The sequence below is a fragment of the Ambystoma mexicanum genome, chromosome 2p (genome assembly GCF_040938575.1).
Source record: "Ambystoma mexicanum isolate Mex_15411 chromosome 2p, UKY_AmexF1_1, whole genome shotgun sequence".
NCBI classification, from domain to species: Eukaryota; Metazoa; Chordata; class Amphibia; order Caudata; family Ambystomatidae; genus Ambystoma; species Ambystoma mexicanum.
The window spans coordinates 1,477,034,869-1,477,047,667 of record NC_090923.1 but is presented as its reverse complement, the minus strand read 5'-3'; the positions used below and the strand labels follow the sequence as shown (position 1 = coordinate 1,477,047,667).

Here is a 12,799-nt window from a genome sequence, read left to right as displayed (position 1 = left end):
GCATGCACTTTGGAAAGAGCTGCCCACTTTTGCTACTGTCAATGTCATCGGCATTTACTACGGCGGCATGCATATGGGTTACGTACATTGCTGGATGCAGTGAAGACACTTTTTCCCACTGCCAAGGTGCTTTTCTCATCCATAATACCTCGAAGAGTATGGGGCACTGCTCATGGATGTTGTTCTGAGCCAGACGTAGGAAGGTGTCTCATCAACAGAAGCATGTACACTTTTTTGTCCGCTCGTGGGATGTTCTTCTGCAACAATTACCTCATTAGTGTGGAAATGAAGAGTTCTTCCAAGAAAGTGGCATTTTGTTGTCGCCCGTTGTTAATGCAGTTTTGTTAGCCCTTATACAGGATGTGGTGAAGAGTTTACTGTAATAGTGTGAGTACACGAAAACACAAAGTGAAATAAAAACCCCCAAAAAATGTGTTTCTGTAGAAGCATCTAAGAAACATAAAAGGATCTTTTAAGAGCCGCCCCTTCCCACGAACCCCCCCCCACCCTGGTTGCAAGTTATTCTCCCATGCCCGCACGAAGCACGAAGGCCACATCCAGGGATTTTGAGGATGGCGGCAATGGAAATGGGACCGTGGGGATTGTCCATTCTGGTGATTAGGGTGTGCGGCAATAGGTAGAAGGACTCCTGCTTCAATCGGGCACGGCCCTCGCGATACTTGGGGAAGCGCACATGCCACATTCTGCACTTCTCACCACGCTGGCCTATGGAAATGGGACTGTAGGGATTGTCCAATGAGGTGCTCAGGGTGTGCAACACAGGAAAGCGCGCCAATAGGAAGAAGGACTCCTCCTGCTTTACTGGGCGCGGCCCTCGTGGTGCTTGGGAAAGTGAACGTGCCAAAATCTGCACTTCTCACCATGCCAGCCAATGGAAATGGGACTGTGGGGATTGTCCAATCAGGTGCTCAGGGTGTGCGTCACAGGAAAGGGTGGCAATATATTTTCCCATTACTCTGTGTACTGACTGTAGCAGGCAGATATGGCGAGACGCACAGTTTTCATAGTAGGTGATCCCTTTGCGCTAGATCTTCTCTAGTATGCCGTGGAAAGAGGCTTTAATGGCAATTTGATTTTGGAGGAAGTGGAGGCTTTGTGGTGCAGTGTCGATGTGCGTATTTTTGGCCATTTGCTTGCCGAATGTCGACGAGTGGCCACTTTCGCTACTGTACACGTTGTGGTCGAGCATTATGGAGCCTTGCTTTTGGGTTCCATGGCTTGTTCACGTGTGTACCGTCAACTGAAAATAGATGATGAAAGCAGTGAAGCACATTTTTCCCACTGCGACGGTGCTTTTCTCATGTATACCACCAATCCAGTATATACCTATTCCAATGAATGTTGTCGTCAGCCAGAGGTCTGAAGGCGTCTTATCAACAGAAGCATGTGTAACTTCTTACGTGCTGCTAGGATGTAGTCCTGTGATAATTTCAATATTGGTTATCGATATGTGCACCTTCTCAATGGAAATGGCATTTCATTGTCGCCCAGTGGCAATGACATTTTGTTTTCCAATCTACAGGCTGCACTGAAGACGCTATTGTAAGAATGTGAGGCAAAGTACAACAAAAAAAACACTTATAAAAACTGGAAAAATAAATTGTTTGTATGGAAGCACCTTTAAAAATTTTTTACAAAATGGCTCTTTTGAGAGCCACCACTACAAACGAAATGACCTACCCTGGTTGACAGGTATTACCCCACTCTCGTGCGCACAGCAAGATAAGTCTGTGGACATTGCGATAGATGCAAGGTTGCACGTGCCACATCCAGCCCTTTTGCATATGGTGGCCATAGAAATGGCCCTGTGCACGCTACAGCATTGTTGAATAAGGTTTCTGGGTGTGGTTTTTATGCACAAACTGTGATACACAGTGTATTTGTCGATACAAATGTGGAAGTTGAGGTTATGGCTCTGTGCTTCACGAGCCACAGTGCACGGTTTTTGGGGGGAGTTCAGAATACATTGATTGAAAGTGAATGGAACACACTGTGCATTGGCTGCTCATTTTGGATTCCACTATGTGGATTTGTACTGGTATGGAGTACCTGCAATGCAGTGACTGCTTTTGGTTTGTCTTTGTGAGACTTTGGTGACGCGCGATTATGCCACCATTATTGTTCTTCATTGTGGAGGGAAAAGTGCACAATATGTTACCGGAGTTTCCATACCGTTTGCGATGAAAGAGGCACTTGCCCAGGTCACGCACATGTTTCCGATCTAACGCATAATGTTTTATCGCATTACGCAGACAGAGATCTGGCTATGTTATTTGTCATTTCGTCCGGGAATAGAGAAAGCGTGTTACATTGTAAAGACGTCTATTGTGCCTTTCCAACTCTGAAAGCAGCGTTTTTCAATTAACTTTTTTTCTCTTCCTGTTGCTTTCCATGTATTTTGATCTTGTAACACACCACACAAAGGGAAAGGAAGGCAAGTCCCGGTACGGAAGGGGCACCACCTACAGGGATAACATAGGGGACGTGCACAAAGAGAGGGAAATGTTGGGTGGCCCTCACTTAAATAGGCGTCAGTCATTGTCATGCACCCGGACCGACCATTCCCAAGCACTTCCAAGTACTTTCCCTTAGTAGAGTCGCATGTCGCAGTACATGCACAATACAATGCCCTTTGCCAGGTAAGGGTCTGCAGCGCAGCATATGGTGTGCAAGGATGTTTTAAGGATCCGCTGCCATACACGACTGTTCCTGTTGGTGGCCGGAGCAGCGGTGCAGAATGCTGTACATGAAATTATCCTAGTGCACTGTTGGAAGGGCAGTACCCTGCCCACTGGTGCCTTGTGCTTCGATTTCAGTTCTCGCCACATGCAGTGCAGACACTTCATGGTACGCCATTAGCCGTAGGACCAGCATTCACAGACATGAATACAATCTGAAATAAAATAATTCTTACAACAAGGTGAAACGCAGCTTCATTATGTGGAGCAGGAAGAGAAGTATTCAGCGACACCCATGCGGCTACACTACTTTTCTAACCACCACTCATATTCTTTGCGCTCTGCGGAATCTGCTGTTTCTTTACTTCTCTTTACATGCACTTGTATGCGAGTGACCAAGGTGCACCAGCTTTGCCATTTTGCAAACTCACTGCAGATTGTTACACCTGCAATTAAATGTTTACTCCAACTCTACGACCCGCCAACAAACTCTTGACACTTTCCATCACAGTGCTCACTGCAGAGACGGTGTGTCTGTTTCACGGGTCATGGAAAGGCAAGCAGCACATCAATCAAATTAATGCTACATTTAACACGCCCACCGTACATTGGAGTTTGTTGTTCCTTGTTTTCCAGTGGGCCTCATAGAGACAGGCATGCTGCAGCCATACATTGGTAGGTTTGCACAGCAACCCACGCAGTCGCCATGACTGCTTGAAATGCAGTAGCCTACCGTATGAATCCGTAGGCCTGGCAACAGGGGCTGTGTTACCAGGACAGAGAGGATGCCCTATGCATGCGAATAGCTGTGCAACAGACAGACGTGCGCGCCCACAACTACTTAAACGTGCATTAGAAGATGCGGCCAGTACTGGAGTCCTACGGAAACTTGCAGTGTGATTGCAAATACGCCAGCCAGGTGCGGTCTCCCTAGGAAACTTCCATATTACTCCCCTGCAGCCATCTGATACAGTACTGTGCGCCACAGACTCACCATTCATTGTTAACAGAAAAAGAAAAACCACTCACACACACCCCAACATTTAACATGTACACCTTCAATTTCTAAGATACACAGACACTATTAGGAAAGGGAAGGGATAGCACAAATGGATACATACACAGGTGAATTTGCCCTTTCAACAAGTTTGTCATGAGGGCAGCCAAGGATTCCATGAACAAATGTTAATGGCACGTTATGGTTCAGTTGCGCTACCACAAACCTTTCACCTTCACAGAAAACACTATGCTAAAGCAACATTCTGGTTAGAGTGCCCTGCTACAAACCTATCAGATTCACTAACAAAAAACACTGCTAACGGCACGTTATGGTAACATTGCACTAATAAAAACATATCCCCTTCACTGAAAAAACTATGCTACACTGCCCTACTAAAAACCTATGAAATTCACTAACAAAAAACATTGTTGAAGGGATGTTATGGTTAAGTTGCCCTACTAAAAACCTTTGAAATTCAATGGAAAAACGTTGTTACAGGGACGTTCTAGTTACCGGTAAAACCACAAAACCCCAAAAATGTGCGAGTTATGGTAGTATAAGCAACCATAATTCACGCTACCACTATGCGCTGCAAGGACTAACACCCATTACATCAAAGATGCCATCACAAATGTCATTGATGACATGACATGACTGATGACATCACATGTTTGCCTGCCTTTATTCTGTGCAGTTACATATGTACAGCAAATGCTTTTCTTCACTTACAGTCAGGAACTGAAAATTGAAAAGGTAGTATATTTTCATGACCCTTACCCTGCTCATATGTTCTTACACCACTTTCCTTAGGGTCCAGTTACAGCATATGACACATAGGGGAAGATGGAAGCCCAAAGTACAGCAATCATTTCTGTGAATGAAGGCCATCAGTTAGGTTATGAACACTGTGTGGTAGAGCTGCTGTTTTGTGCTTACTTTACTTTCCCTGTATATGCTTATATTTGTGTGCGCTGTGGTCTCTTTATGATTTGTATATAGTAGTAGAATTACATAGTGAGAGGGACATTCTTAGCTGCTTATTACATGATTTACGGTACACAAAACTCTGAACCGAAACACTCATCATTGTACTATGCAGCATGCGCAACATATAGATTATTCCACCGCTTTGATGGGTGCTGCAGATAATGGCTACATTTCTACATGAGTGTTTTCATGTACTGGAAAGAGCTTTGTGCTGCTACAGTGTTTATAGAAATGTATTGGTTACTGACCTATTTGTGTCATGAGTTCTTCAGATGATCTCTATTAGGTTTTTGCCAACATTACAATGACAATTCCTTGTCGAGGCGTTTCATGTAAACTATATACTCATGTGATGTCATCAGTCATGTCATCAATTACATTTATGATGGCATCTTTGATGTCATGGGTGTTAGTCCGTGCAGCGCACAGTGGTAGTGCGAGTTATGGTTGCTTATCCTACCATAATTCGCAAATTTTGGGGTTTTTTGGGGTTTTTTACCAGTAACCATAACGTTCCTGTAACAATGTTTTTGGTGGTTTATATATATTTATATATATATATATATTACATAGTGTGTTTGTGTAGTATTTTACCAGGGCATTTCATTATTCATTGTGTTAGTGGGCCTATAATAAATGGTATATTTGTGTATACTACTGTCTAATTGTAATTCTTGGTGTTTCACTGTGTGTGCTCATTGGAGACCCCTTACCAATCTCACTCTTCCTAAGATTTAGCCTTGAATGCTCTCCAAGCTACCGTGAATTGGTCTGGCTATCTTCCCTGAAGTGTCCCCTGTTCATCTAACAAGGGTGGCCTAAAGATATGTCCACCAGACCAGAGTTTAGAAATCCATTCTAATACCTCCCAGCAGTTTACCCTCAGCTTGCTTCTATCAGGTGACTAATATTTGTACTAATACTTCGGGTCATCTTAGATGCAGCATCAAGAATGAGTCACCACAAACGCAGCACCAAAATCGGAGCATACCCTTAGCATCAAAAGCACAACTTGAACATAACCCGCGTGTCACACTCCAGCACTCTTCAGCAAGTAGACTGTTCTGCAATGCCACACCAGAGGAGTGCTATAAAAATACACAGTGAGAAACTTATATTTATATCTGATTGTCTGGACTATATTTGAACAATTTTATCTTGTTATTGTTCAATGTTATCTTGTTTGGTTCTTCTTAGTTTTGTGTGTGATGGTATTTGTTTTCATGGCATTTATGTATTTTATGTTGCAGCACAATACAGGTTTTTTGTGGTATGTGACCTGTGCTTATTAAATGTGTGTACAACTAGTACTTTTATTTATTTTTTTAATTACACCTTATTCGGATAACACATACATATCCATAAAAGCACATCACCCCAGTAAAAAAGGGAAGACAATCATATACGCAAGTACATAGAATCAACAACAGCATAATATAAATATTCAAAAGTTAAAGTCTATTAAAATTATCACAAAATGATCAGGGTGATTCTGGATAAACCTAGACCCACTCAACGTCTCTCTATACAGGTTGCTGTAGTTTTATTATGTGCAATTCATGTATCAAAATAAGTAATTAAACGTCATTCATACTAGACAATAAACAAATACAGTGTTACACGGGAATGAAAGTGTGAAACATTACATGTGCATTCAATTGTAGTTTAGATCGTTCTGCATTCTCAAAGTAAAGACCCTATTAAATGAGGGCTATCTAAGTCTATCTGCCTTCTTTGCTAGGCTTGTTGAGCTGACAATCATCTAGGCATTAGGTAAGAGAGAGAACTGAGATCAATTTTGCACAAACATTATAGAACAATGCAACGGTACTACAGCACGGAACGAGATTGAGCAGGTGTTAGGTGTACAGTCAACCGTTCACCGCGATTGTAATAGCCTCACACTGCTAACCTTTTGAAAGTATACATTAGACAAATGGAAACATATTTATATATCCACTCGTTTTTTTGAGCAGACTGGAACCCCAAAATCAAGATCCCAGGCTTTAACAAACACCAGTAAATTTGCAGTGAGCGTTTTACCTGCTTTTTACATTACTGTTGAAAAACGCTGCCTATGTCCATAACAAAAGGCAGATAACCTCATGGCTGCTACTAATATGCACTAGGAGTAGCGGTTTGTGGAGGTGCACTCAATTTCCTTCAACTAATTATATTAAGACTCAATTCAATGGATCAAGTGAAATAACTCTCAGGTGCTCCTTGTTAGACCTGTGCTACCAGATCCGAAATGAGTACAAGGTCCCACGAAACACAACAGGGGCAAACAAGGGCACACTTTTTCCAATATAATTGGTAATAATCAATCTTTTCAGCCACTAAGCTTTTATATTGTCAACAATAAATATATTGAATAAATCAGTATACAAACAAATGTATTGTTTCAGTTTACAATATGATCAATGGTCATACAGAGTAATTATTCATCATTATAGTGCTTCTCATCTCAAAATACACGTTTTCCAATTTTATGGATAATGTAATGACTTTCATTGAATCAACATTATTTTCTCAAAACATATATCACATTACAAAAGTATTGTCAACATTGCATTCAAAGTATTTTGTGGATCCATATATCTTGATAGGAACTAATTATGGATGCTTAGATCGTGTTCATAACTCTCAAAATGGCATCCCCTTCCCTCACTATGCGTTGCGGGCTTCATCGTGCCCTTCTTCAGGTAAAGATATCAAGACTTTATGCTTTTTTTCTTGAAATAAACAGATACAATAAACTCTATTTAGATATATTTACCAATATTCATAATAAGGCTCAGATCCTCTTTAACATAATGCTCGTAGGATTTTCATATATCCAATTTCTCGGGTGATTCACGATTCACCCCGGATGCCACTCCGCTGGTCTCAGATCTGTTTCAACAGAATGTTCAATCAGTCTCACTCTGCCGAGCTCGGACCAATTTTAATTTTCTTTAACACAAACTAGCTTTAAGTAAAAGCTCTCAGCTGATCTCCCTCGTTCGGGCTTGAACCATCTTTATCTACTACATCATCAACTTTCTTTACTGTATTAGCATCAAACACTTTCGATTGTGCACAGGATTTTGCTTGACCTGTTGCAGGACCACTTTGATTCAAAATCCTTCATCACTCTTTCACTTTTACCACCTCTTAGTTGGATACCTTACAGAGACCTTTGAATGAACATGCACGCAGTGCCGGACCACTCTGTCTAAGGTATCGTATCTTGGTTTCAATGTTCACTCAACTCATCTGTTGTCCAATTTTACTTGCGTTGGTTATCACATGCGCTTCAGCGTTCACCATACAATGTTGCTGCTTGCAACCTTGGCTTCAACACAGACCAGTCTGGTATTGGCCTCTCAACTCACTGGCTGTGTTGATTTCACTGGTGCTGCTTTGTTGTAGGAGCTAAGGACAGTACCACGGCAGCAGGAAATTCTACCCACCTTGATTACGATGCAGAAGAGCCTCAGGTACCTCGGACACACAATGAAGGATTCTTCAGCCTGGTTTCCTGGTCTTACGCTTTCTATTCTCAAGGTTTCGTGAAAGTAGCTGTTCCTTGACGAAAAGGTCAAGGGCACTTCCCTCCATGCGATCCCCTTCTTTTTTTGCCCTCTTTCACCTCGTGTTAAACTGCCATCTTGCAACTGCTGCTTCCTTGTGTGCTTTGCCTCGCTCAGAGTGTGCTCTCGTGCTTCGCCTTTTATCTGTGTGGGAAATTGTAATGGAAGTCAGGTGTGTGCGATGGTCAGTAATTGCCTGACCCTGTCTGACTATCGTATTGTTACATGTCAGGTACACAGCTTGTGTGTTAGTCTGTTTTATCTCATAGCGAGCTGTCCGTGAGAAAGTGTTTGTGTTGTGAAGGGGGGGGGGGGGGAGGTTGGGGGTTTGAGTTCCTAAGTATCCTACCTGGTAGGATGGGATAAAGGTGTTACAAGGAAGGGGATACCGCGTCTCGCCATCCGGTGTCCCACTCCCCAAAGACCCTTCACCCAGGTTACCGCACTGGTCCACCCCCAGGAACTTGATCCAAAAGCAATGGCCGTGTCCTGGCTACATTGATGACAGATCCCCAGGGACTATCAGGTGAGACACCTTCAGGTTTCTCACAGGACCCCAACTGTATATAAAGGCCACCTTGGCAGGCACTACTCCCCCTCTCCCCCCCTTTGCTGTGGCCATATGCATTGATCTGCATTCAACCATGCCCTTCAATTCACATGTGTAGAATGTCCCTCCATCATGTAGCATGTGTGACTAGCAATCCCACGTACAAGTATGCATGATGACTGACAGCATGTCATTGTTCACCCAACAGGTTCACAGGCGACTCAGGAGGAAGAGGAGTGCCCATCTACATCTCATGTCCTGGCCTCCAGGGCAACACCAACAGCCCCCACCCCTGCACCTCCTGGCGATGGGAAGGGAAGGCAAAAGGGAAGGAATGTGACACCAGGGCACAGCGGCACCACACCTGCCAGCGCCAGCACAGCACCCATTGGCAGTGATGGAGACGCAGCCACAGGTACAGTACCCCTGGCACCTGCAACCGCCCCCCAACAGCCGCCCACTATGGTTGTGACAGTGGAGCCAGCTGATGGCAGGCACGCGGGAGTCACTGCTCATTCACACACCCAACTGGCCCAGGGTACCCCCTCGTCACTTGAGCGGGACAGCCAGCCTCATTGGCAACATGACCAGGAGTCAGGGGGTGACTCAGACAGGTGATGCGGCCCACCTTGCTTTGGGAGCCAATCCCACTCTCTAATGTTGGCTTCACTGGGGAAAGCAGTTGGAGGGTCCAACTTAGTTATTCTTAGCCCTTGGTCAGTTACAGTCACAGTCAGGTGACCTAATGATACCTTTTGATTATTTCTATGGTTGCTGGCATATTGTGCCTATCGATGGAATGTAGTGGATTGATTAGGCTTGGGTAGAGCAGCAGGGGGGTGGCCAAGGTTTCTTCTGTGTACAGGTTCTTCTGATGTATATATGTTGCAATTATAGCCCAGAAGCAAAAAGTCCTGATCATAGAGTACGACGATGCTAAAGTTGTGCTTGAATAGAAATGTACCAGTTAGGTGGCAAGTATCATGCTTCACACAAATTGGAAAGCCATTTGTGAAAACAAGACTGTGTATGGAGTTCTGTACATTCTTTAAACATTGCCAAATATCTGTACAGTTCATATTTTAAAACCGTACTGTGCATAACTGATCTATGGTAGTATATCTGTTTTCTCGCCATTCCTTATTTGATATGGAATTCACTCCTATATAATGTTTCCTCATTTCAGTGGATCCAGTTATTGCATCTGTATTTTCACAAATTATAACAGCAGAGGAAGACTCCTATCTATTGCAGAAGAGGGAACCTAACAGTTCAACCGTAGGTGAGTAAAAATAATGTGCCATTGGGGAATTTGGGGTGATGTACCTTTGGCTGAAAAACCTTTTCTTTTTAAAGTGATTTGTGTAATGTTTTTTGCACTCATTAGTGGCATTCCGGCCTAGCCGTGAGCACCATTGGCTTTAAGTACGACAGTATATAGATCATCTACTGTCTGTGCTATTAGGCCATTCCATAAAAGAAAAGATGTACAGCCCTGTTGTGAACGTGCATCCACTTTCCTCTGTATTCTTCGAAGGATAATTTGAGAAAGACCAGGAGCACATCCGCAAGTACCAATCATAGTCTCAAACAGTGCTTTATTTTCAGCATTCAAAAGTACAGGGAACATATGGAAGTGAGGAGGGTCAAGCTAAACCTATTGAGGGCTAAATGGAGAGAGGCGTAATAAAGAAAGAGGCAGAGGGAGCTAGTGTGTGAGTGACCTCCCAGTGACATTTGCCCCCGATTCCTAAAGCCAGTACAGAAGTTGAATATTCAAACCCCCAGTTCATGTGGGAATTTCAAATTTGAAAACTAGCTCCCAAATTCCCTCCGTACAGAAAGGAAACTACTGAACAGAGCTGAGAGAATCAACTATAGATCCTAATCAGAAGCCCCAAGATGAGAAGGATGCTAGAGAAACTCAAGTCCCTCCTATCAGACAAAATAGGAACGAAGTACATCTCCCATAAACTCCCTCTTTCACAGAGAGAAAACCAATATTTTATATGGTACATGCAGTTACAGATTTAAAGGCAAGAAAACAATGGGAAGGACCTGAGCGCCCCAGAAAATGGCTTTCTACCTCCCACCCCTTCTCCAAAGAGGACACGTGGAGAGATCTCTGCTTCTTTCTCACTCTACATGTAGATATGGAAAGAGGAAAGACTGTCTCTGCAGCCATCATGAGAGAGACTCTTCTGCAACCAAAACCTCCCTAAGACTCAATGAGCCAAACCCCCACTTAAAATGCAATACAGGAGAAACATGTTTTAAGCTTCTTGAAACATTAAAAGAACTATACAGCACACATACTGACCACCTGCTGGCTACAGCGGATTGCCAAATCAGTCCCCTTTGGAGAGGAACCGTCTAGTGACAGCTGTGAAAGATTGCAGCAGCTGCAGCCCATCCACCAGCTAAAAAACAATAAAGAGATTGAGGGTAATGGCTGGACTATTTAAATACGTCTGGCAGTGAGTCAGGATCTCAAAGCCTTCCAATGGCTGAGCATGTTTCCAGAGGTCACATGTCATCTCCAGCCACTTGGGGAGAAGCTATTGAGGACAAACCTTATATTGGAGCCAGCTTCCAGAATGGCTGTGAAAGGGAGTTTACTGGTGCTCAGATGGAAGTTGCAGTGTCGAAGGGCCGGATGACTGTCAAAAAAGGAAGCCAGGCCTGTTTGAGGAAGAGCTGGCCACCAGAAGAGTGAGGAGACAGATTGAAGACCTGGAGAGGAAAGACAGCGTGTACAACCTGGAAAGTAGTGGAAGAGTGGAGAAGAGAAGAGGCAGCATGGAAGAGTGTATGTGATACAGAAGGAGAGTAGAACTGTATAGGATTTGAGCAGTGGTTGTTAAGGGAGGAACGGTGAGAAAAGGAGAGGTAAAAGAGGAAGTGATGAGAAGTATGAGGAGGAAACATGGGTAAGCAGGAGAGATAACCCCAAGAGGAGAAGATTGGTAGTGGTGCATCTTATTCCCATGGAGTGGAGACTGAGGCACTGGCCTACCGATAGGCTGGAGTTGGGGTCTAGTGAAAGGCGGAGGAAGCAGCGAAGGAGGAGGTTACAAGAAAGCAGACCAAGGAGGGAGTGACAAGGAGAAAGGGAAGAAGTCCTGGCCAAAGAAGGACTGAAGAGAGTCAGCACCTTTAGCCAAGGGAAGGTCTGAGGGAAGAAAGGTGACAGCCTTAGACCCAGATAAAGCCCCATTCAAAAAGCCCAAGAGTTGGGCCCAAAGCCAGACTCGGGAAGAGGAGGCCCCAATCAAGGAAAAAGTAGCGAAGGCAGAGCCGTAAGCTAGGGTTTAGAATAAAGTACTTTGGTGACGACTGAGGCCCTGACCAAGCATAGTACAGAGAAAGAGAGTGCAAAGGCCCTGACCAGAGAAAGAATGAGAAAGGTCACATGCAGACTAATCCACGAAGAAGCCAAACTAGAAAAAGTCATCTGTGACCTATAAAGAAGACTTGAATGTACAACCACCCTGACAAACTAAATAAACGACTTCCTTTTTGTGTCGTTTGTAACAAGTTGTTACAGGAGGAAAAAAGCAAAAGTGGAAGCTAGGGAGAAAATGGAAGTAGAAGAAAAGTGAGAGGAGAGAGAATATAAATAAGAAATGTGGAAAGAGGATAGAGAGGAAGAGAGTGAAGGCTGATAGAGTGAGGCATAGAGAGAGAAGGAGAAGGAGAGAGATTTAGAATGGGGGATGAGGAGTCAATGTGATGGGATGAGAGCGAAAATGTTCAAGACGTTGACTACTTGTTGGACTGAGAGTGTAGATGTTCTAATGGTCAACATCTGCCCTCTATGGTGGTCTGTCTGTCAAAATAAATAATGTGGCACAGTGTCATGCCAAAAGTTATGAGGTCACAAAAAGCGTATTGCCCATTCAGACTCCCCTATGGCATTTCTAATCTGTGCTATTGGAATAAACATTGGATTACCATCAAACTTGAATTAATAGCTAGAGCTTGCTCC

General features: G+C 43.7%; 1 protein-coding gene across 1 annotated transcript in view; it reads left to right on the top strand.

Annotated features, from left to right (window-relative positions):
- LOC138567646 (zinc finger protein 398-like) overlaps window positions 1-12,799 on the top strand; it is a 1,191,033-nt gene that overhangs the window by 1,067,971 nt on the left and 110,263 nt on the right. The window contains exons 6-7 of the mRNA XM_069646115.1: window positions 9,020-9,226; window positions 9,998-10,093. Of these exons, the coding sequence (XP_069502216.1) occupies window positions 9,020-9,226; window positions 9,998-10,093 (303 nt within the window). The remainder of the gene's footprint in view (window positions 1-9,019; window positions 9,227-9,997; window positions 10,094-12,799) is intronic.